This window comes from Tursiops truncatus, chromosome 4, assembly GCF_011762595.2.
Source record: "Tursiops truncatus isolate mTurTru1 chromosome 4, mTurTru1.mat.Y, whole genome shotgun sequence".
NCBI lineage: Eukaryota > Metazoa > Chordata > Mammalia > Artiodactyla > Delphinidae > Tursiops > Tursiops truncatus.
This window is the reverse complement of record NC_047037.1, coordinates 60,548,089-60,572,757: the sequence shown is the minus strand read 5'-3', so window position 1 is coordinate 60,572,757 and position 24,669 is coordinate 60,548,089. Positions and strand designations below refer to the sequence as shown.

At 37.8% G+C, this 24,669-nt stretch overlaps 1 protein-coding gene across 9 annotated transcripts in view; it reads right to left on the bottom strand.

Annotated features, from left to right (window-relative positions):
* The window catches only part of YEATS2 (YEATS domain containing 2), a 109,128-nt gene that overhangs the window by 26,770 nt on the left and 57,689 nt on the right, over nt 1-24,669 (bottom strand). For 7 of the 9 annotated variants that reach the window (XM_033855542.2, XM_019946103.3, XM_033855536.2 and 4 more), the window contains 10 exons: nt 23,962-24,073; nt 20,012-20,056; nt 17,583-17,763; nt 16,361-16,603; nt 14,682-14,840; nt 13,051-13,154; nt 11,600-11,707; nt 10,947-11,129; nt 3,091-3,349; nt 784-945 (listed from right to left, as the gene is read on the bottom strand). In XM_033855542.2, the coding sequence (XP_033711433.1) occupies nt 784-945; nt 3,091-3,349; nt 10,947-11,129; nt 11,600-11,707; nt 13,051-13,154; nt 14,682-14,840; nt 16,361-16,603; nt 17,583-17,763; nt 20,012-20,056; nt 23,962-24,073 (1,556 nt within the window). The remainder of the gene's footprint in view (nt 1-783; nt 946-3,090; nt 3,350-10,946; nt 11,130-11,599; nt 11,708-13,050; nt 13,155-14,681; nt 14,841-16,360; nt 16,604-17,582; nt 17,764-20,011; nt 20,057-23,961; nt 24,074-24,669) is intronic. The other 2 variants (XM_019946100.3, XM_033855539.2) reach the window with 2 other exon arrangements.

The window sequence follows — 24,669 nt, the reverse complement described above, 5'->3', positions numbered from 1 at the left end:
GCCCTGCAGTTAACACTAACTTTGCTGCAAACTCCCACTGTCAGAAATGGTTTTCTGTACCACGGGCACACGAGCTCTTGCTTGATTACAATTACAACACTGCACTTTGGCAAGTGACTAATTTCAAATGAACCTAACTGCTGTACCAACTATACTTCTGACTCAGATGGAAATAATTCCTCTTACCCTTTCCTTTTCAACACTACCCAAATTGTTTTTCTCTATATGTCAAAGCAAAAGTTTATATAAGCCTAGATAAACCACCTAATTTCCTTGGGGCTTTACATCTTACACACTAAGGCTGAGCCTGTATTTCTCTTGCCATCTCCAAACCTAGCAAACTTGAGTCGCACATCTAAATATAATGGCAAGCAGAGACACTTGATTCCAATCCTATTCCCATCCCCTTCAAAATAAAAACAGGCGTCCAGCAATCTTCTCAGGTGTCACCAGTTTTCAGATACCACTGACAGGAAGAAGTCTTCTTTATTTCCAGCTCACATATACAGCTTTCTCCCAACACAGGCTCAGTAGCCATACCTCTTCAGTGTAATTTGTTCCCAAACCCAGACTCTGAGCAGATAAATCCAAGACAACAGTGTCACCTCCTAAGACTATGATTATTTAAACTCACTTCTAGTTAAAATGTGTGCATGTTTTAAATCCATTTGAGCAAACAGAGCTATGAAAATGCTTCCTGAAACAGGTAAGAACTGCCCCTCAGGTGGATGAGATGAACGTACCCAGAGACCCAAGAACCAAATGATTTAATGATGGACTAACTAGAATTGTTGGTAGCCCGCAGGATGGCTCCTTGAGGGATCAGCAGCAGTTTTCCTTTTCCTGAAGGGTTCTTGCTGTTCGTTGTAAGGTAGAGTTTAGTGCCAGGAGGCAAATTTGCCAAGTTGGCCAAATTAGTGGCTGGCAGCTGCAATGTCGCCATTACTAAAATGGTGAAGGGAATAGAGGGAAAAAAAGAAAGAGGAAAAACATTAAGATAAATTGGAACTGAGGGCAATGCTATCTCTAAAATTAAAACATACACAGAGTAATAAAATACTTATTCAAAGACACTAACAAACAATAAACTCTACAGTTTGCTTCCTAGATGCACAGTGCTTTAAAGGCTGACATTTTTCATTATGTTGCTAATTAAAATATTTACATACTAGAAGAGCTTTCTACAAACTATAAAGAAATTTATATCTGTATATAGAGTGACCATATGTCCTGGTTTGCCCAAAGCCGTTACAATTTATACCTACGTCCCACTATAATTAATAGTGACTCTTAACTCTCAAAAGTACTGTTGTTTAGACAGTCAATAAAATAATCACCCTCTCTATGGATGAATACACATTTGCTTCTCATTTGTTTAAAGCCCCTTTATAGTCAATTTCTAGTAACGATGAATCTACTGATTTGAAACAAGACTTCTAGTCTCCCTCACTTTCTAAGAACTAAAAAATGCTACAGTCAACAATTGGCACATATACTATGAAACTATAATTCATCTTTTAAAAGTCTCACCTATGTCAAACAGCTTTCACTAACCCCTTAGAATTTACTTCTCGATGCACATGGCTGTGATACCTCTAAACATGAAAACTTTCTGCAGTTACTTTGTATTTGAATCTCCAGGAACTGAAGCCTACAGGACCATGTGAGTCCCACAGGGAAAGGACTCTCAGCCTCCTGCCACCTGCTAGAGTAGTCCCTCTCAGGACCACTTCACTGTGCAAAGCTTTGGGAGGCAGGAACCCTGGAAGCTGCACCCAATATCAGGGACTGATATTAAACTGAGGGCCATCCCTCTTCATTATGACCAGAACTAATCTCATCTTACACCACTGTGCATCGCAGCCACGCCAGGACTGCAGACCTCTCTGCCACCCGCACCCGGAGTCCCATCTCCACACGGCTCACGGTCCCTGATCTGAACCATCTGCTCATGCTTTCTTCCTTCCCTGACTCTTTCACCAGGCACCCCACTCCAGGAATTCCTGCTGTGATCACTACACCCTCTAGAACATCAACCTCCTTGAACATTATCTCTTTTTGTGGTAATTAAACTCAGTCCTCTGAGGATAAGACTTCCCCAGAAATCCCCTAGCTACGGGCTGTTTTCTGTCTTACCTCAATATCAGAGGGCTAGGACCAGGAAAGGAACATTTTTGCTCTCCAGTTAGACTTTCAGACCATTATCATGGCTCATGCCAGAGGGGGAGAAAAAAAAGCCCTGCCTCTTTTGAGGCTCCTACTTAGCTATACCATCTCCCTCTCTTTTCTGCTCTCATTTACTGAACTCCCAAGTCACTTCCCCTCATTAGCTGAAGGCGGACTCCAGACTCAAAGTATTGTGCTCTGTGCTAAAGGCTCATTCTCAGTGACAACACTATAGATGACTTATTTAATTCTCTGCCTTCTCAGTGCTGTATCTTCCAAACTCCAAAGGTCACTTCTTCTGGCCCATCTCAAACACTCATTTTTAATGCCACAAAAGAACTTTGTCATCAGCAGCAATTCTTCACCTCTGAAATCTTTATTTTGGACCTCCACTACCCTCCCAACTCACTGCTACCATTCTTCAGCCTCATCAAGACCTTTAAAAATTAGTAAATATCAAATACCTGAGGTATATTTCTTCATGCACTCACAGAAACAAACACTAAGGACTAAAACACATTCAAAGTATTTAAACTTTTGTTTAGTAGAGAATGCCTTAGTCAAGTACCTCAAAATGCCGCTGGCAAATGACCATACCAAGACTGTAAGTCTGAACTAGAACACAATGTGGAAATAAGGACAAATGAGAATTATTCTTCAGACTTGAGAGCAGTATCAAGAAACACCCTCTATTTTTACTATTCTTGCTCATACCCGCACATGCGCACACACAACTTAGAGCAAAAGCCTTACAGGCCTCTATGTAAAATGTTACATGAAAAAGATTAACATGTTTTTATATACTCCTTAAAACATCAACATCCTAGGTTTTTCTAGAGAGAACCAAATAGCAAATAAAATCACTAGCACAGAGCGTTTTGGAAGGGGCTGCTGCTGAAAGGGCCCCCGATTAGTATCAGTTACCTGAACCCTGGGATCCACTCTTCTGAGGGCCAGCAGCAGTGACCTGAGCCTTGGTTAAGGCTTGCATCGGCTGAGCGACAATGGTTCCTCCACCTCCACTCACAATTGCCTTGGCAACTCCTTGGGTCACAACTTGCTTTGGACCAACTGCTTTGGCGACAGACGAGCTGGCCTTGGCTACGAGGATCTGGCCACCACTGATTGCCACTGCCTGCTTCACTGCCGAAGGTAGGGTAGACCCAACTGGAACCCCAACAACCTGTTCAAAACAGAGGAGAACCCAGCAGTGCTTCTTCTCATAGTCCCTTGAGGGGTCTTAAAGCAGCACAGTCACTCTGTTCCAGCAAAGAACAAAAGCAAACCCCTAGATAACAACACATGGAGTCTAATTCAATCATCTAGGAATTCTACCTACGATGTGAACGGCAGTATTTCTCAGTCTGGATTTTATTACAATAAAATGTTACAGCTTTTGTCTTAACCCCAGCTACTACCTATAACCTATTTTAATTATAAAAAGTAATATGTGTGTTTTTTTAAAAAAAAAAACACAGGAAATACAGAGATATAAAGAAAAAAACTCTACTCATCAGAAATAATCTCTTAATTTTTTTTTTTTTTTTTTTTTTTTTGCGGTACGCAGGTATCTCACTGTTGTGGCCTCTCCCGTTGCAGAGCACAGGCTCCGGACGCGCAGGCCCAGCGGCCATGGCTCACGGGCCTAGCCGCTCCACGGCATGTGGGATCTTCCCGGACGGGGGCACGAACCCATGTCCCCTGCATTGGCAGGCGGACTCTCAACCACTGCGCCACCAGGGAAGCCCTCTAATATTTTTAATGTAGTATTTACTTCTGATTCTTTTAAATGTACATTTTGAAACCAAGATTAGGATACATATAGTTTTATAATTTTTAAATTTAACATCATGTTACAACCATTTCCACTGTTATTTTTCAGAAACATTTTGAGATGACCAAAAAATAATGTATTAGAATAGATATACCATAATCTAAGTAAGTATTTCACTACTGTGTGACTATTTAGATAATTTTAAATTTCACATTATGAAAAAACTGCAATAAACATTCTCATATATGAACTATAAACTCCACTACATACTTTCAAATATCACCTCTTCAGTAACCCCTTCTGTGTTATCCCCATCTGAAGCAATATTTCTCCATCACTAGAACATCTAACAATTCATGTCATTTATTATATGGTATAACATGTGACACCTCTTCCAACTTATTTTTTTTAAAAAGTTATCTTTTTCGGGCTTCCCTGGTGGCGCACTGGTTGAGAGTCCGCCTGCCGATGCAGGGGACACGGGTTCGTGCCCCGGTCTGGGAAGATCCCACATGCCGTGGAGCAGCTGGGCCCGTGAGCCATGGCCACTGGACCTGCGCATCCAGAGCCTGTGCTCCGCAACGGGAGAGGCCACAACAGTGAGAGGCCCGCGTACCGCCAAAAAAAAAAAAAAAAAAAAGTTATCTTTTTCTATACTTTCTAATCTTTCCTTTTCTTAAAGGTAGACATTTCATTAAAAAAGAAAAAGTATAAGCTAGAAAAACATTTAACAATTTAAAAAAAAAATCCCAGCACCCAAAGAATGAAAGTTAGAAGTACCTAGTTCTAAAAATACCGTAAATTTTTTCAAGTAAAAGAATACTTCAGAGCTCCTTTAAAACAAGGTCAATAGTACAATGTTCAATTAGAAGAAACAACTTAATTAATGGAAAATTGGGGCAGTGTTTCACACTCCCTAATTCTTTATTTCATAAAAAGAACTTCTCACCAGAAACTAGATAAAAAGACTTTTACATTCTTTTTTAAGAATGGAAAAGATCTGTCTTCTAAAGGCAAAAAAGATAAAGAAGAAAAGTACTTTTCAACCATCAGATTGGAGGGGAAAATTTTAAAGCCTGATAATACCAAGAATTGGCTAGAGGATATGGGGAAACAGGAACTTTTGTTCACTGCTGGTAGAAAGGTAAATTTGTACAGCCACTCCAGAGAAGTACTAGGATATCTACTAAAATTGAAAATTCACCCTCTACTGGTAGGGATATATCCCAGAGAAATCTTAGACATGTGCTCAAGGGAACATACACAGAAAGTCCAAGGTAGCGTTATTTGTAATTACAAAAAATTGTAAGTAATCTTAATGTCTACAAAATGAAATATGCTTAATGTCTATAGATAGAGGAATGGATAAAATGTGGTATAAGACAGACTGATGGAATAGCATCCGTTAGTTACAATGAATGAACTGGAACTATATATATATCAACATCAACAGACTTTGCAAGTACAAATATTGAGTGAAAGGGGAGTTGCAGAAAAACATGAGTATAAATATCTTTTATGTAAATCTTCAAAATTCACAATACTACATGTTACGTACAGCTATTACGTATGTAATAAAAAGTATGGACTGTCAAGCTACACATCCAAATTCATGACTGTTGTTTTGGGGAAGAACAAAGTGGACTGCAACTTTATCAGTCATATTTTATTTGGAGAAAAAAATGTTGAATTAAATATGAACATGTTAATTCACAGTGGAGGATATGTGGATATTGATTATATTATTCTCTGTATTTACTGAAATTTTAGAATCTTCCCAAATTAAAAAATAATAGCATTACCTAAGGTAGAACAAAATGTCAAACCATATAACAACTGATGAATGGGATTTTTAAGTTAAATAATCACTAAATCATACATGGTTCCTTTTCAAAGAATGTGAATATAGTAAAATACACTTGTCATGTGCTTGGACAATATGGCTGATGTAAAGAAAATGGTCCCCTAATCAATTGTTATAAACCAGTGTATCAAGAGGAAAGAGTATAGGTTTTTATAAGCAGTCAGACCTGCTTTCCCAGTTTTGTTCCATCAGTTAGTAGCTGCACAGTTATTTAACCTCTTTGAGTTTTAGCTTTAGATATCTCATCTATAAAATACCTCATAAGATCATGAGGCATAAATGAAAATAAGTTTATAAAGTGCCTAGCCAGCATGATGTACACAGTAAACGACAGCTGCAGCCAGCACAACACTTGTTACTATGAACTGAAGACTGGTGATCTATGAGACTACGTAGAGACTCAGGACAGAAAGCCAAAGGATAAACACCTGTCACTACCTTCAGCATTTGGCCAGGGCAGAGGACCTTGATCTTAAGGTTCAGTTAATCAAACAGAAATCAAAATATATAGATAACAGCTCGTATCTGCTTTAATATTCTAGGAGAAGATCAGCAAAATGCTGGTAACTGCTGAAATGGAATAATGGACATGTAGGATTCATTAAAATAGCCTCTGCACTTTTATGTACGTTTAAGGAAGGAGGGAAAGAAAGGAAGAAACAAAACAATCAAAGAGGGCTTCCCTGGTGGCGCAGTGGTTGGGAGTCCGCCTGCTGATGCAGGGGACGTGGGTTCGTGCCCCGGTCTGGGAGGATCCCACATGCCACGGAGCGGCTGGGCCCATGAGCCATGGCTGCTGAGCCTGCGCGTCCGGAGCCTGTGCTCCGCAATGGGAGAGGCCACGGAGTGTGAGAGGCCCGCGTACCGCAAAAAAAAAAAAAAAAAATCAAAGAACCAATGGGTTGGGGGGAGAAATAAGTTCATCTAGAATGGAGAAGAGAAAACTCCCAGCTATCCTGGCTTGGTTAAAACAATCCCTGATGATTATCCAAATCTCTTCATTCTGACTGTATGAGCCTCATTATATAGGCAACATGGAGTGTTACTGTAGCTACAGAGCTGGGCACACTCATTCCCCCTAGAGATGTGGAGATATACAAACTCTTCTTACTAATCAAGAACTTTTCTCTGCATTGATAAAAAAAAAAAAGCTTCTTAATCCAGAAAATTATTGTTAAGGTATGGCAGAAACTGCCAGCTGAACCCCAATATGTATTCTTTGTTTCTCTCTCATAGTAACAGAACCCCCGATTTTCAGCTAGGGACATGGCCACACAGAATACCTACTATATTTCCCAACTCCTTCACACCTAGGTCTGACATCTCATTTCTGGCTAAAGGGACGTGAACAGAAGTGATGAGTGCAAATTTTTGGTTCGCTCTCCCCAAACCCTCTTCCCTTCCCTTTTCCTGCTGGCCAGAAATGTGAACACGGTGGCATGAGAGGAAGTGGCTATCATAGCCCACAAGCTGAAAACCAAATTTTGAAAATGACAGAGCAATGAGATGGAGTCTAGATTCTTGATGATTGTGGATCCAACACAGCAGGGCCGCTTACCAGACTTTCATGTGTGAGAGAAGTAAACTCATTTAAGCTCCTGGTTTGGGAATTTGTTATAGTAGTTGAACTTTTTTCTAAGACGTCTGTCTTTACATTTCCTAAATATATCACACTTAATAATCCCTTGTATAAGCTAAATTACACATAATCTATTTTCATGTTCCTAAATTAACAAAGAAAGCAAAGATCTTAAAGGAAAATAATATATACATGTGATATCACTTATACGTGGAATCTAAAAAAAATACAACAAACTAGTAAATATAACAGAAAAGAAGCAGACTCACAGATATAGAGAACAAACTAGTGGTTACCAGTGGGGAACAGAAAAGGGAGGAGGGGCAATATAGGGGTAGGGGATTAAGAGGTACAAACTATTAGGTATAAAATAAGCTACAAGGGTATACTGTACAACACAGGGAATACAGTCAATATTTTATAAGTAGAAATGGAATTTAACCTTTAAAAATTGTGAATCACTATACAGTACACTGGTAACATATAATATTATATACAAACTATACTTCAATTTAAAAAAAGGAAAATAATACATACATGTACCTATTTTAATTTCTTTCCTCCAATCCCATGCATCTGACTTGCTTTTCCCTACTTGTGCCAACCTCTATCCTCACACTCAACTGCTTCAAAATGTCCAGAATATGACACACCTAATCCCTCCGAGAGCCAAATAAAACATAACCATGCTGGCCACAGGAGGGCAGTTTTTACTAGCAGAGCTTGTCCACCAAGAGCAAACTGCTCACAAGATAAACAACCCCCCTTTATTATAAAACACTGAGGAGAATGAGGAAGTCTGGCATTCTACTGGGGAAAACCCTATGCACAGCTGTCTATGACACCACAAGCAAGTCTCTTGAGTAGGACACTGTAACCCCAAATTAGTTTTGTTTTTTTTTTTTAATACAACATTTTGGCCTAGAACCTGAAATCACCTACCAATTGTTTTCTTCTTCCCCTCCCACAGCACTGCTCTTCGAATTTCCTTAGTTTCACCTTTGTTCTGTACAGTTTTAAATACTTAATTTTGATTCATGCTTTGATTTGGAGTTTCTATTCCTGCCCTCCCTGTGCCCTGTAGAGACCTTTGCAAGTCAGAATCTACTTTAGCAACCTGAAGGTGAGGATTCTCTATATGTGATTTTTCCCTGGATGCTGAAAAATACAGCCACTTACGATTTAGTTCTCAATGACAGTAACTATTACATGGTACTCACACATATATACATAGGACTCATCCTCACATAACTTTAGCTGCTATCACTTATTTAGCACCTGCTCTGTGCTAGGTCCTCTATATACAATGATCTCTAATTCTCCTATAGCACTGAAAGGCAAAGGGTATTATTTCCTTTTACTAGATGAAAAAACAAGGCTGAGACAGATAAATTTGCCCAGCTCACACAAGTAATGAGTGGCTGAGATCTGAGATGTGTAACAAGCTCATGCTCTTTTAACTTCACCACACTGCTTCCTTCCCATATGAACCACGAATTCCTCAACTGTCTCTTTTCATGTCAAAAGCAGCACCGCTTTCTACTTTTATGAAAATGATAAACTGTGTTTCTATTGTGCCAAAGTTGTGTGGAAAGTGAAACAGTACCATTCTGTTCACCCTCCTGTTTTCTGGCATACTTTCTCTGACTACACCTCAGCAATAACCAGGGACACGCTGTACTTGCAGATAGCTCTTTATCTCAAGTCTAAAGCATGTACAAAATTTCTGGGATAGATGTCTTGTTTCATGTTCTGCTTCTCTGTAGTTTTTTCACACTCTTCTGTGGCTTTTCTTATCAGGTACCTTTACACTTAAGGCATTCTAGCACAAACCCAGCCATTTTCTCTTGGTCCTACCTTGCCATTAGGTAGGTGGGAATGTGACAAGAAAGCCAATACAGTTGTTCAGTATTACTGGGTGAGCAGATTTGCAAAATGCAAAAGTGGCAAAAAGCAGAAACTTTTCAGAGCTTCTGAGCATAAATAGCAATGCTATCATGATTCAAAAGCCTAAATCAGTAATACCATGTATTTCTAGGTGAAGCAAAATAGATTTTAAACAACATACAGGATGTGTCTGAGTATGAAGACTAGATGACAATAACCGATTCACGAAAGGACTTGAACAAAATGCTTATCCCTGAAGCCAAAACAACAGAGGGAGCATCAGGAAGTAGTTGGGGGTTGCCTGTTTTAGTGATTCTGGCTATGGAATCCCCAAAGTCAAATTTTTTTTTTTGCAGTACACGGGCCTCTCACTGTTGTGGCCTCTCCCGTTGCGGAGCACAGGCTCTGGACGCGCAGGCTCAGCGGCCATGGCTCATGGGCCCAGCCGCTCCGCGGCATGTGGGATCTTCCTGGACCGGGGCACAAACCCGTGTCCCCTGCATCGGCAGGCGGACTCTCAACCACCTGCGCCACCAGGGAAGCCCCCCCAAAGTCAAATTTGATGCTGTAATTCCATGGTTCCTAAATTTACCTAATCATATGAGTCAGTAGGAGAGTTTGTTAAAAATCCAGATTCTCGAGGTCACCAAGAAGTTCTGATATTTTTAATCATCAGTTGAGTCTTATGAGCAGAAAAGTTTGGGAAAGTGGTTAATGAACTCTTACAGATTTTAGAACCACCTATAAGACTATGAATTTTTAACTCAATCTACATGCAGCCATCTAGACTAACCAAAATATCTAAAACCTATTTTAAAGTTGAAAAGCAAGCGCTTCACATAGTACTCTTAATAGCTTTAGGATATATCTGCCCTAAAAGTAAGATTATTTAACTCTGGATGTTCTAAAAGCATGCTTAGGTTACACACAATGGCTCACAAATTTTAACAGTTCTGGAATGGCGAATTTTGGAGTCAACCAGACCTGGGTTCAAATTCTCTGTCACTTATTAGCTGTATGCTCTCAAGGATGTTGCTTAACCTCTCAGAGCCACAATTTCCTCATTTATAAAATAGCAGTGAAAATATCCATCTTGCAAGGTTGTCTGAGGTTTACAGATAATATGCAAATAAGAGCATGATATACTTTGGCACTCCTAAGTACAACGGATGCAGGGAAACATGTATCTCTGTTTTAGAGTTCTCCCAATATGTAAATTCCCCAAACCTCCAAATTATAAAGAAAATGAACTCTCTAAAGAGCCAAGAATCATTTAACAGATCACACAGTCAAGACATCAGAGGTGCAAACTATAGCAGTCTCCTATCAGAAATAAACAGGTAAAACAGTGGACCTCGATCCTGTCAGTTAGACTTGAATCAAGTGTAAAGTTGTGTCCATGACGTCAATCATCTTCACTGTCGGAGAGATAACACGGCATCCCTTCACCTCTTGAACTGTCCCTGGGCCCTCTATAAACCATGTCCCTGCTCTTGTTAATAACTATGAAAAGAACAGGTGGGTTAAACACCAACTTATCTGCTTTTCCTACAGGGCTTTCATCCACAGGTTTTCCCGGGACCATCAACACCGTCACCCTTTTCAGCACTTGTCCATTACTTAGGCAAACAACGTTCACTGACATGTTGACTTCCCCATCCTTACCCAATACAAACCTTAGAGGGCTGAATCTTTGGTGACTGGGCAGTCCCTTCTCCAGCAGTTAGGACTTGTTTTTGAGGGGACACAGCTATCATGTGACCCCCTTTCACAGTCACATACTGAGGGAGTGGTGACTGGCTGGCAGCTCCTGTTGTTGGTACGTGAGAGGCTTCTCCAGGTTCCTGTTTGATGATTACCTTGCAACAAACATGATAATGACAATGAATAAGCAGCCCATTAAAAATGCTACTAATATTTGAATTTATTCTGTATGCAGGAATTAATGAAGCCCTGTATGTAAACAATGACTCCACTAGAAGGGTAAAAATACTGCTTAAGTATAGCCCATAATAGCTATTAAAGGGACCAAAAGTAGGATGTGGACTAGATCCAGTGTATCTGCAAACCAACCTCGTCATTTATTTTAGACATTGGTGGCAAAACGGCACCAGGAAGTTCCCATCTTGCTAGACTCCAAGGGCTGCCCTGTGAACACCACTAAACAAATGGAAGCATGTCTCAGAAGTAGGATCCAGTCCTAGAAATGAGACATACTAAAAAGTTCCATGATGTGGGGTAGTAGCATCAATCAACTCCAACAAGCCACAAAAAGATTATGTAACAAGAGCTTATCCACCTGTGGGATAATCCTCTCATGAATACTTACTTTTGTGAAAGCTCCAAGTCCTCCAGTTATAGGTTTGGGGCTTTGAACCTTAGGGTGACTCCCAATTGGGCAAAGAGGTGGCATAGATGCGAACAAAGAATCCTCCTGCTGTGTTTGTAAAAATACGTATTGTACAATTAGGATAAAGTGAGTGATTTCACTCTAGTCACATATTTAATACAAACCTGTGACATTCCCTAGCAACAAAAACAAACAAAAAGCCCAAAACTCTTTGGGGGCTTCTGAGTCCCTACACCTGCATTTTAATATTGCTTGAAAAGACAATTCAAAGTAAGGCTATAAATTGGCAAGAACCTACTCATCTGTGCCCACTGTAAACTGGAAAGACTCCTATCATACTACCTGTAATATTTGGCTGACTCATTGGTTTCATGTCCAGTCCCCTGCCAGATGCTACTAAAGGATAGGTACTGTATTCTATTTCTTTTCTATCCCTAAGGTCTACGCACTAAATAAACGAATGTAACAGGCAGTGACAGTGTTTCAGTATACCACACTGTTGTAACAGTACTTGCAACTTGATCTGTTACTCTGGAATAAATACCCAGGACGCAGGGGGAAATTTTTCACTAAAAATTTTAAAAACAATACAACAAAAAGAACTTGAATAATTAGCAAATACAAAGACAGCAAAGGTCAAAATTCAAAATTACTGTCATTTGTCTCTAATTCTCAAATACAAAAGGCAAGTCTCAGAGGCAATTTTCCATAAATAAATGTTGGGGGCAAGAAACAAAGTTAAGAACACTGTTTAACTATGTAATGCAAATATCATCAACAAACATGCAAAAATACACTGGTAGAAAATTAAGACCTTCAAGGAATTCTTACAATTCAGGCATTCATAGAACACAGTGCTCACAGATTACACTGCATTAGAGAAAAACCTCGCCTTGGATCAGGAAACTATTCAATATCATCACAATTAAGTGCCTAGATATAAGAAATGCTGTGTTAGCACCAGTCATGTAAGAGATGATCTTTGAATTCTCAGGAATTCTCAAACAGGAGTTTATACCTCAGAGGCTCTAGCCTTAAGGTAGCCAAGACAATAACAAATAAGCTGAATAACTAAGTCAACAGCAGTGACTGTCTCTGCGGAACAGTGAGCAGATATCTAGCACTATGATCTGAACAAGTCAGAACATATTTGGAATTCTAAATTTCAAAGGACTTCTTATCCTGAAGAAGGTGGGGGAAGGGGAAAATACACTGTGGAAAGATACAAATTATTACTTTGTAAAGAAAAATGTATAACAAAGCTGTCAAAAAAAATCATAGGTAAGGTAGGGGAGTCTGAAGTACTTGATCTTCATGATACTTCTTAGCTTGAAGATTCTACTTTATGAAATCTGCATTATCACTTGCAAATTCTGGCTCAACTTGAATGTACACGTTTAGAAACTAGCAAAGTGCAATAAGAGTGTTACCTTGACAGCAGATGTTACAAAACTACTTCCATGAATTTTAGGAATCGGGGAACCTGTTCCTTGGGAGGCCTGAGAGGCAGTAGAGAGCTTGCTGGTAGGACTTCCTGATAAGCAAGGTAGATTTAAAAATAAAGTATAAACAAAGTAAAATTTACAAAATGGAATTTTAAAGCCATTTTCCACCACCCTCGTCTTCTCCCCACTATGTATTGTTCATTTTGAAGGGCTGAAAACTCACAACCATGATATTATTATAGAAAAAAACACTTAAGGATTCATCCTGTGAAGCTGACCGCTTCATCAACCTAAAAAGGGACAAGAAGCTAGTAAGGAAGTGTAGAAGAATAAGTAAAGTAAGTAGACATTATATATTCTGCACTCATACAGAAAGAGATACTGTAACATAATGGTGTTGGCTATTTCACAATGTGCCAAAATGTATGCATTCAACTGAATGCTAGTTCCTTCAAAGTAGTTTCACTAGAAGGTTATACCTACTCCAAAATGCTGACATTAAACACTTTATACTCCATCAGTACAACTGGCTTTAGGGTCTGATCAAAATAAGTCACATTATCTACAGTCAACAGTAAGTCAAGACTAAAAATGGTACTTGGTCACCTCCTCCATTTACCAAACTTGCCTGCAGAGACTTTGGCTGATTCCTAAAACTAAACATCCTCAAAAGACACCTACTTGGCATCCTTAGGTGTACTCAAAAGGGAATCTCTGAAAGTAGCATTTTGTAAAGGAGTCCCACAATTATAATCATTGTTAAAGAACATAACTTTCTAAAAAAATAGTTGGAAAGGCCCAACACACATTAATCTGTGTTAAAATCAAACATGTTAGAAAAAAATCAGTCTCATTATTTTATAGCTATTTCTCTTATTTCTCTTTTCGATATTTCTATTAGAAGTGAAAGCTACAGGAAAGTTTACACAGAGGTGCACGTGTTTAAACAGTTTAATTGAAGGGAATAAATAAAATGTTAGTGAAAGTACCTCAAAGAAACCTGAAAAGCTCTCTGTATTTATATGAGGTTATGATGATAAACACGGGGAATCCAAAGACTTCTTATGCTTCCTATTAGAGTTGTTTTTTGTTTTAAATAACTACAGGGTTCAGCTTCCCTCCCACATGCAAGTTTTATCTTATTCACTGAAAAGTAAAGATCACTTTTTTATTTCACTGGGGAAAAATATGTATGGCTCACAAAGCTATTCTTGCTCTAAAGCTTAATTTTGAAAAGTTAATCACACATTGCCTAAAAAGAATGTCTTCTAAATGAGAATAAAATCCACTCTTTTTTTTTCCTTTTTTAGAAAATTAATTATGGTTCACTATGAATCTTAAGAAATTAAAAAATAAAACTTAAGTAAATTCCTAAAAATATAACTTTTACAAGAAGTAAATCTTCCCTCAAATAGCACTGGAAAACAAAAAAGAATATATATATATAAATATATATATATATATATATATATACACTCTTATGTATTCCCTCCTCTTGTTCATGGTTGAAGATTTCATTCTCCTATTATATGGCTACTAAGTCACATTAGGATTCCACCTCTAAAAAAGATCAAATCTTGGGGATTGCATGAATATTGTTCCATTCAAACACACACCTGCAGTAGGAGTGGTGGCTCCAATAACCTGCCCTGGCTTGTCCACGATAACATAAGGATTATTAATAACAGAACTGGCAGTGCCTTGCTTCACATGGACTGGAGTGGAAGTTGGGGTTCGAGGCAATGGCGATGGACTTGGGGTTGATATAGGGGAACCTTTATTAATAAAAAGAGAAACAAAATAAACTAAACAAAATAGATATATTCAGCCCATCTAAGAGGACGCTAAAGAAAACGGAAGAGGGGCAGGGCCACCAGTACAAAGGCGACAAGTTGGGAAAAGAGAATGGGACTGTAAGTTTCAGGTACTGAGAGCAGCTGCAGCAGCTGAGGCCAGGGGTTAGTGCATTTTACTCTCTACATCCTTATCCATGTAGCAGCAGCAGCAGTCAGCCTGTTAGAAACAGATACTGAGGTCCTACCCCAGATCTACCAAATATATCAATAAACATTTAAACATAAAATAACATAAAATAAAAATAAGTATTTTAACAAGAGACTCCAGCAGGCATATTAAAGTTCAAAACACAGTGCTTTTACACAAGTGTGGAACTGCTGCATCCCCAGGTAACAACAACTTGGGCAGGTTGTTATAATACTGGTTATACTTGAAGAAACTGAAGTTAGGGAGGCAAGTGAACAGCTAGACTTAGGAACCAAGTCTTGATTTGCAATGAATTTCCAATAGGAAAATATGAAATTCATCCACCAAAACAGAAGTCTCTCTCAATACCATATCACAGCCACAAGCCAGACATTCGTGTTCCCATAGCTCTCAGAAGTTACCGACAGATACATCATTAAACATCCTCAACAGTTATTGATCAAATCTGTTATCCATGAATTTCTCTAAACTTCAAAACAATTTATATGTTCAGCCTATTCCACCTCTGAAGCAGCAAGCTCCAAAACGCTTCTAACTGGTGGGTAAAATTATACATTCTTTACCTTTTATCAATTTCAAGGACTTGGATCATATTTCTGCTTAGCTATTTTTAGCACTGAACACTCCCCCCACCCCCTTCATTTAAGAATTATATAGAAGTCTCCCACTGCCTACGTATTTCTATTGACTCACTTTCATGTCTTTTCTGAGGTGGCACAGTCAAAACTATAAAGCATATTTCTACTAGAAGTTTACCTAACATAAACTGTTGTGCGGCAATGGACAACTCAACCTCAGTGAAAATGAAACCTCAGAACGACCTATCACAGGAATGAGTAAATTTCTAGTGTGGTTATAGAGTATAAAAGATATCTCAATCCCAAACCAACCCTTGAAGCTTAACTACAAACCAAAAGGCATCTAATTTTTTTCTATTACTAGTCACTCTGGTTTCCATATATAATTCCCACACTTAATTCCTACCTTAGTTTCCTCCATACATCCTAGCAAACAATTTACCTGTGCTGATTCTAGATGAAAATTTGGGTGCTTTGAATTTTATTTCTTTCCTCATTCAAAAATTGTTTCCATATGAATGACTTTTGTTTTTGTTTTGTGACACTTTTGCTTTGCTAATCAACAGTGATGAGCTTGCTTGTTAACTAAACAAAAACCCTGCTTAGAAAAGCTAACAAAAAAAAACTAAAAAAAAAAAAGAAAAAAAAAAGCCATAGTACTTTATCATTCTAACAATTTTTACACACACCAAATTCATATATACCACGTATACCTGAGACAATCTTGCAGCTCATGGTGATAGGCTGGAAGGATTTTCCAGGTGACTCCGGATTAGGAACCTGACTTTGTGGCACAATTTTGCAACTTGATGCTATTGGCTGAAAAGCTGAATTGCCATGAGAACAAAAGGTGACTTTCTGGGATGTTGTCATTTTGGTGGGTGTTCGTTCCAATGAAGATGGCAAAGAATAAAATGTAGTGTGTCTCTCAGCTTCAGTGTTGGCTGGGAATCCTTCTTGAAATGAAACACGCAAATAAGTCATCAACCACTTTGAAATCCCTCACCATTTCAAGAACCATTTAAGCCATTTACCAGTAGTAAAATAAATACAGTTGACTGGTATTTAACACTGCTTTATGTATTTTCTGGTGAAATGTAAATATCATGCCTAGAATCATGTTTCATTAAAATGCTTCTTTCAAAAAATTAGAAAACATATTAGCTAACACTATATAATAAAATTTATAAGTTCATTATGTTCTCCCATTCTTTATATATGAATTGATAAACTGTTTAGAGAAGAAAAACTCAAAAGAAAGCATTAGCTTAATCTAATGATGTCCTGTTTTATTAAATGCCCATAAAAAGGATGCAACTGAAACTTAAGAGAAATAAAGTTGAGATTTTTATAAAAGAACTAAAATATTAACATCACATTAAACGTAGACTTACAGATCATACTAACACCATTTAGAATCAATTTTATATCGTACTTGTATATGTTATATAAGTGAACACTTAAATACTTAACTATATACTTATATATTTACTAAATAAAAAGATGCCATAGTCAAAATACATTTGTTGATGATAAGTCTTATATTGTATTTTAAATAAGATTAGATACTAATATTTGAACTTCTTGTTCACACAATTATGGACCAAACAAGAAAGTCTTCCTGTAACATATTAGAGGAAACCATTATATTCATCAAAGAATAAAAATGTAATGCTTTTCAGTGAGTTTTGTGTTCTATAAAATGTCGATAAAACTGCATTAAAAATTCTTTCTGAGAAGAGTAAGGGCTTGGTTATTTTCATAATAGGTCTGTGTAGAAGAGCAGCATGCCTACTTATGCAAAATTTATTTTCCATACACTCATAAGGCACTGAAAACAGCAGTTCAACATCAAGTGATGGAAAGGAACACGCCATAATGACTGCTCTATACAAGGTAAAAATGCATTTCCATACAAGGAAAAATATATACTACCTTTCTCCACAGAGGTATCAGGTACTGGCTCATGTGACTGCTTTACTGGTGAGGACGCTTTCACAGGGGCTGGAATGGTCAAAGGCAAGGATGGTGGGGCATCTGAGATGTCTGACTCGGAGGACTGAGGATAAACGGTGTCTTCTCCAAGAGAATGCCGATGGAGCTCAACATCCACTACCTACACGATCGGGCAACAACTGGGCTCATGAATCCATCATCAATGTCACAGAAAGCCCCAAACCTGTCTCAAAACATGGTGCTCTAACAGACGTTGCAAATGATTTCTATTCATACTTCAAAGGCAATTTCAATCTCAATAACTAAAGGATTTATCCCAGAATGTAATCTAATCTGGCTTAATAGATCACTCAATGAAACCAATCATAAAATTGGGGAACTTCCATTTAGTGTTTCTGCACCTTAGAACACTCTTTCCCCCAATCTCAGCATGACTGCCTCTTTCTCACCATTAGGTCTCAATCAAATGTCACCTTCTCAGAGAGGCCTTACCTAACCAACCTAGCTAAAGCACCCAACTTGTCCCCCGGCTACTCTCTTCTTTATAGCACTTATTTGTAAGTGAAATTATCTTATTTGCTTTTATATTTACCATATACCTTCTCCCTACTCTCAATACAACCAAGAATAAAACTCCTTGAGAGTAGTAGCTACTCTCATTTGTTCATTTTTGTATCCTCAGTACCTGAACCAGTGCTTAGCATATAGTATGTGCTCAATAAATAACTTCTGGCATAACACAGCACATTTCCCTGAAGAGAGTAAGGTTTAACTTAGCTAATTCTAATCATAACGGCTACTGCTGATATATCATGAATACCAAAAAAGGAGGGGGAGGATGGGGTGGGAAAACAAAGTTGAAGGTCTAATACTTTCTGATTTCAAAATTTATTATTACAAAACTATAGTAATCAAAACAGTGTGGTACTAGCATAAAGACAAACAAATAGACCATCAGAATAGAATACACTCTCACATACATGGTCAAATTATTTTTGACAAGGGTGCCAAGACCACTGATTGGGAAAAGGACAATCTTTTCAACAAATAGTGCTGGGAAAACTGGAGATCCACATGCATTAGAATGAAAGTGGAAGTTTACTTTACACCATATACAAAAATTAACTCAAAATGGATCAAAGACCTAAACATAACACCTAAAACAATAAAACTTAGAAGAAAATATAGGGGCAAAGTGTCATAACACTGAATTTGGAAATGATTTCTTGGATATCATACAAAACGTACAGATAGAAGAAAAAACAGATAAATTAGACTACATCAACATTTAAAACTTCTGTGCATCAAAGGACACGATAATAGAGTGAAAAGGCAACCCACAGAATGGGAGAAAATATCTGCAAATCATATATCTGATAAGAGATTATCTCAAGAATATAGAGACACCTCCTAAAAATCAGCTACAAAAAAACAAACAACCCAATTCAAAAATGGACAAAGGATTTGAATTCACATTTCTCCAAAAAAGATATATAAATGGCTGATAAACACATGAAAAACTGCTCAACATCAATAATTATTACAGAAATGCATACCAAAACCACAAAGAAATACCACCTCACACTCCCTGGATAGTATCAAAAAAACAGAAAACAACAAGCACTGGCAAAGATGTGGAGAAATCGAAACCCTTACACACTGTTGGTGGGAATGTAAAATGATGCAGCTGCTATGGTAAACAGTGTGGTGGTTTCTCAAAAAATTAAAAATAGAATTACTGTATGATCCAGCAATTCCACTTCTGGGTATACACCCAAAAGTACTGAACACAGGGACACGAACAGAGAGACCCACATTCTTAGCAGCATTATTCACAATAGCCAAAAGATGGAAGCAACGCAAGTGCTCATTGACAGACAAGTGGTTGAACAAAATATGATGTATACATACAACAGAATGTTACTCAGCCTTTAAAAAGGAAGGAAATTTTTATTCATGCTATAACATGGATGAATCTTGAGAACATTATGCTAAGTGAAATATGGCAGTCACACAAAAAAAAGAATACTGTATGATTCCACTTATGTGTTACCTAGAGTAGTCAAATTCATAGAGACAGAAAATAGAAGAGTGGTTTAGGGGTTGCGGGAAGAGGGTGAGTTATTATAAATGGGTAGTTTCAGTTTTCCAAGATGAAGAGTTCTCTGGAGATGAATGGTAGTGACAGCTGCGTGAAAATGTGAATATATTTAACACCACCTAACACTTTAAAATGATTAAAATGGTAAATTTTATGTGTATTTTATCATAATTTAAAAATAAATAAGTAAATAAGGGGGGAGAGAAACTTTTTATAAAATTAAGCGTTCATTTTTTTTCCTAATTAAAAATGAAGATCAATTTTCATTCTACTTGTTTCCAAATAATACTGTAGGAAAATAACCTACCGTCTCTGCTCCAAGAGTCTGCAAGCCAGTATAAGTTCTGTCCAGCTATTGAAAGACAGAAGAGTATTAAGTTTCACTATGCTTACTTATAAAGCTTAGGATACAGTCTTATCTAAAACCCCTTTCACTGCAAGTCTTCATATCATAGGCTCTACTTTTTCATAACATATAAATTCATCATGTCAATAAAAACCCTCAATTTTCTGAGAGAAAAACTGAGTAAAATAAATAAAAACAACCTCAGACATATAGGTAGTTATTATAAAAACAGGCTATAAAAATATACATGCAGTGTGATGACACAATTATATACTTAGGGTATATTTACTAAGCACTTGTGCAAAAAATGAATGAAAATTTAGGCAATATAGGCAATACTAATAACTACCAGTATATTAACTTCATGGATGATTTATTTTAGAGGAGAGAAAGGAGTATAAATTGAGGGAATGTCAAAAATATAAATAAAAAAGTTTACAATTACATACAAAGAGGTTAGGTTCTTATTCTTATACTTTAATTTATATTTAAAATTAAAATTTAAAAAAAGTATTTGTGGCAGCTTACCATATAAATCTTATACAGGAAGATCAATAGGTAAAAATGGTTAAGTTGGGTAGAAAGGAAAGAAAAGGAAAGGAGAGATGGGGGAAAAAATGAAGCCAGGGATAGGTTAGTAAATAGAAAATTCTAAAGGCTTGCAAGAAGTAGATTTCAGTCTGGCTGAGTTCCTTAGCAGGGAACACAGAGAAGACAACTCAGTCATGAGACCTAGTGTTCATAATAGAAAAGGCAATAGAGGGTAGATTTATAGTAGCACCATGGAACACATCTGGAGTTTTAAACCTTCGCCAACAGGTTGACTGTTAAAAAGATACGAGCAGGGCTTCCCTGGTGGCGCAGTGGTTGAGAGTCCGCTTGCCGATGCAGGGGACGCGGGTTCGTGCCCCGGTCCGGGAAGGTCCCACATGCTCTGGAGTGGCTGGGCCCGTGAGCCGTGGCCGCTGAGCCTGCGCGTCCGGAGCCTGTGCTCCGCAACGGGAGAGGCCACAGCAGTGAGAGGCCCGCGTACCGCAAAAAAAAAAAAAAAAAAAAAAAAAAAAAAAAAAAAAGATACGAGCAATTTTAAGGCTACATCCATTCTGCATATTCTCCAGAGCACAGATATAATAGTCTCTGTAATCTGCACTGGCCGATGTTTTATTCTTGGGACCACATTTTGAGAGAGACACTGATAAAACAGAACTATTGTCAAAATGACAAGAGAAACTGGAAAGAAAGCACAGCATACAAGAAACGTTACAAGAACAGGTTTTGGCTGAGGAAGAAATGATTTAAGGAGAGACACAAACGTTATCATTAAACATTTTTAGAGTTCTTACAAAAGAAAACAAAGTCCTGTTCTGTACTATTCCAGAAATCAAACTAGGATAAATGAGATCAAGGTTAGAAGGGGGGGCGGGGGAGAAACAGGTAACAGTTTTAGGTAAATTTATGAAAGAAGCTTCTAAAAGTTTATTTACTAAATGGATAAATGGATTGTTTTGGGAATTACTGTGCTCCAGTGATGGTTGAGGAGAGGTTAGATGACTACCTGTCAGGGATGCAGATATGTGAATTTCATCCCAGAAACTTTAAATTTTATTGAACTCTTAACACTTAGAGTATTTAGTATATAATGTAATTATTACAGTATCAAATATAGATTGTTATGTACTACAGAATTTCAGAATACAGAGGGATTGCTATGGACTTTAATAGCCAGGAAAAGCTACATAGGAACGTGAAGAATGGAAAGAATACACACAGGCATTCGAGGAGGGAAGAGCATAAAAGACTTAAGAGCTGGCCTAAGGCATTTCTGGGACATGAACAGACTGACCTGGCGGGAGTAGGAAGTTCATGCAGGGGATTAGTGTGAGATAATTTAGGGCAAAGTATGTCAAGTCAAAATGTGAAGAGCCTGGAATAGTAGGCAGGGGAGTCTGAACCTGAATAACAGGAATTCAATCAAAGCTTGTCAGAGAGGAACAACATAATGGTTCTCCTGTTTTAGGAAGACTAATCTGATGGCGGTGTACAGAATGGACTGAGGGAAAAAAGACAGATTGGCATTAAAGAAGCTAATCAGGAGACAGAGTATAAGAATAGCCTAGTAAGAGTGGAAAGGGCGAAGGGTAGTCTAAAAGAAAAATTAATGGTCTGCAAGTGAACAAATGTTTAGAACACAGAGGGAAAAATCAAAGATGGTTCTGAGAGTTACCAAAGAAATTGCAGGAAAAATGATACTCCAGAATAAATAAAGATCAGTGGTCACAACAGAGGTGCTTAAGTTCTCAAGGCCAATCAGCATGTAATATATAGTAAAATTAAGGAAAATCTGGTAAGAAATACTTTAAAAACTGTCTCAATCATTCACCAGGAACTCTAAGGACAATAAAATATGTATAAAAACTATGTAAACAATTCCCTTTATTTTAGGGATTAGGGTTGGGCCCAGTGCAATATAAGATGGTATGTACAGTGCTTAAAATAAGTTAAGAGGAAAGCAAAACTATTTCAGACCTTCCTCTAAGTAAGTGGGAACATATCCTGCCCCTCCGAACCAAGTGGCTATATGTTCTTTATTTGGTTTCAGTTCTTCTCTGAGGTTATAAGGCAATCTTGTTTTACAGTAATCTCTAGAAAATAACTTAAACATGAAGTTAAGTAGTGCTGTTTACCAACAATGGAGGACAAATCTCAGGCGGCCTTAAGGTTGAAACGGGTACATTTGTGGAACAAAGGGAACAAAACAGGAATTATGAAAATGTACTCAGATTCACTTGGGGGCAATTAATGAGAATAATGTGGTAAATCACAAAGTAAGGGCATTTGGGGAGAAGTTCAATATTAGGATTATATTTTATGGAGAGAAAATGTACCTGAGGTTACAACAGAGAGGGATGTGGGGCACTTTAAAAAAATGGTCTGTCTTCCAACTATGAAAGTTAAATGTTTATTATATAAAACTGGAAAAGAAAAACACACACATGCACACACAGAAAAAAGGGGCAGGAGAAACCTCCCACAATGTCATTACTTCAATTACTCCAACTTTTTAGGGTATTTCTTTTGTGTTTTTCCCACCTATTTAAAATCTTGGTTGACCTCGTACTATATACATAGTTTTATACTCTATGCTTTTCATTTACTAAAATGGTAGTTTTTCCCATGTATAAAAAACACTTTTTAAAATAAAATTTTTAATGGTTACATAATAAACCATGTGGATATATCAGTTAAGGATTTCAAAAGTATTACAACCTTCCACAGTACTTAATATTTCCTAAAATATGTTCACTTCTATCTTTATCCTTAAAAGATAAATAGACAAGGCTTATTATTTGTGCCTCTTTTTACAGAAAATTAAAATGTAAAGAGTAAAATACAGATTAAAAAGAAAAAGATTTCATTTACTTGTTAGCCCCAGGTAGCACAGTACAAGTGAGCTCTGATCAGAGATTCAAGTCTTCTGATTATCTGACCAGTTCATCTTTTTAAAGAATATACATTCTGCTGTAAAGTGACCCCTTCCCCAACCTTCAGAAGGCAAGTGTTGTAGCAGTAAGCAAAACACACTCAAAAAGATTTATCCTGCTCCCACTATCCATGGCCACTTCTCTCAGAGGGCTAACCCACCACTTTAAGTGGAGGTGAACAAAGATACTTCAGGGCTTCCCTGGTGGCACAGTGGTTGAGAGTCCACCTGCCGATGCAGGGGACACGGGTTCGTGCCCTGGTCCAGGAATCCCACGTGCCGCGGAGCGGCTAGGCCCGTAAGCCATGGCTGCTGAACCTGTGTGTCCGGAGCCTGTGCTCCGCAACGGGAGGCCACAACGGTGAGAGGCCCGTGTACCACACAAAAAAAAGATACTTCATTTCTGGGGAGCAATGTTTTGTTACAATACCTTCAGATTATGTATGATATCTATCCGCTTGTTCTGGCTGTCCTTAAAGTGTACTTGAACTCTGACAGGAAACTCACCCCAGCCTCTTCTGGTCAAGTGAAAAGGAGGCTCTCTAGGGAAAAGCAGATATTAATGTATTAGTCCATGTTCACTCTCTCATTCTAGAAAGAATAGTTTTCCCATAATGGCTGAGTTAGAACTTCACATGTTTCTAATAATTATTTAGATTTCCTCACTTGATGCTAAATCAATACGCTGAATTTTGCTAAAATGCTAAATCATAAAAAATTCAACTCAAACCTACATTAAGCTTTCAACTACTGAATACTTAGAGCTAAGACACTTATACCATACAATCCAATGTCATTATTTTCCCAGACAGGGAACTAAGGTGATTTGATGGATGTCGCAGTATTAAAGCCAGAATCCTTGATTGCTACTTGATAGACATAGGCTGGGAGGTATGTTCCCTACCCCAAGACAATCATTTATTCCTCCACTCTGGCAAAAACAAAATAAATCATGAATGCCCAATCTGAAAGTGACAATTTATTTGAAACTATCTACTAAGAAGACTTAAATTATATATGACTTTATATAATTTTAGTGAATACAGAGGAATGTGTGTGAATGCTAATTGGACTAGAGAATTTTCAGCAGTCAAAATGTAATTTGTGAAGAGAATAAAAAGGAAGATTGATGAGAAAA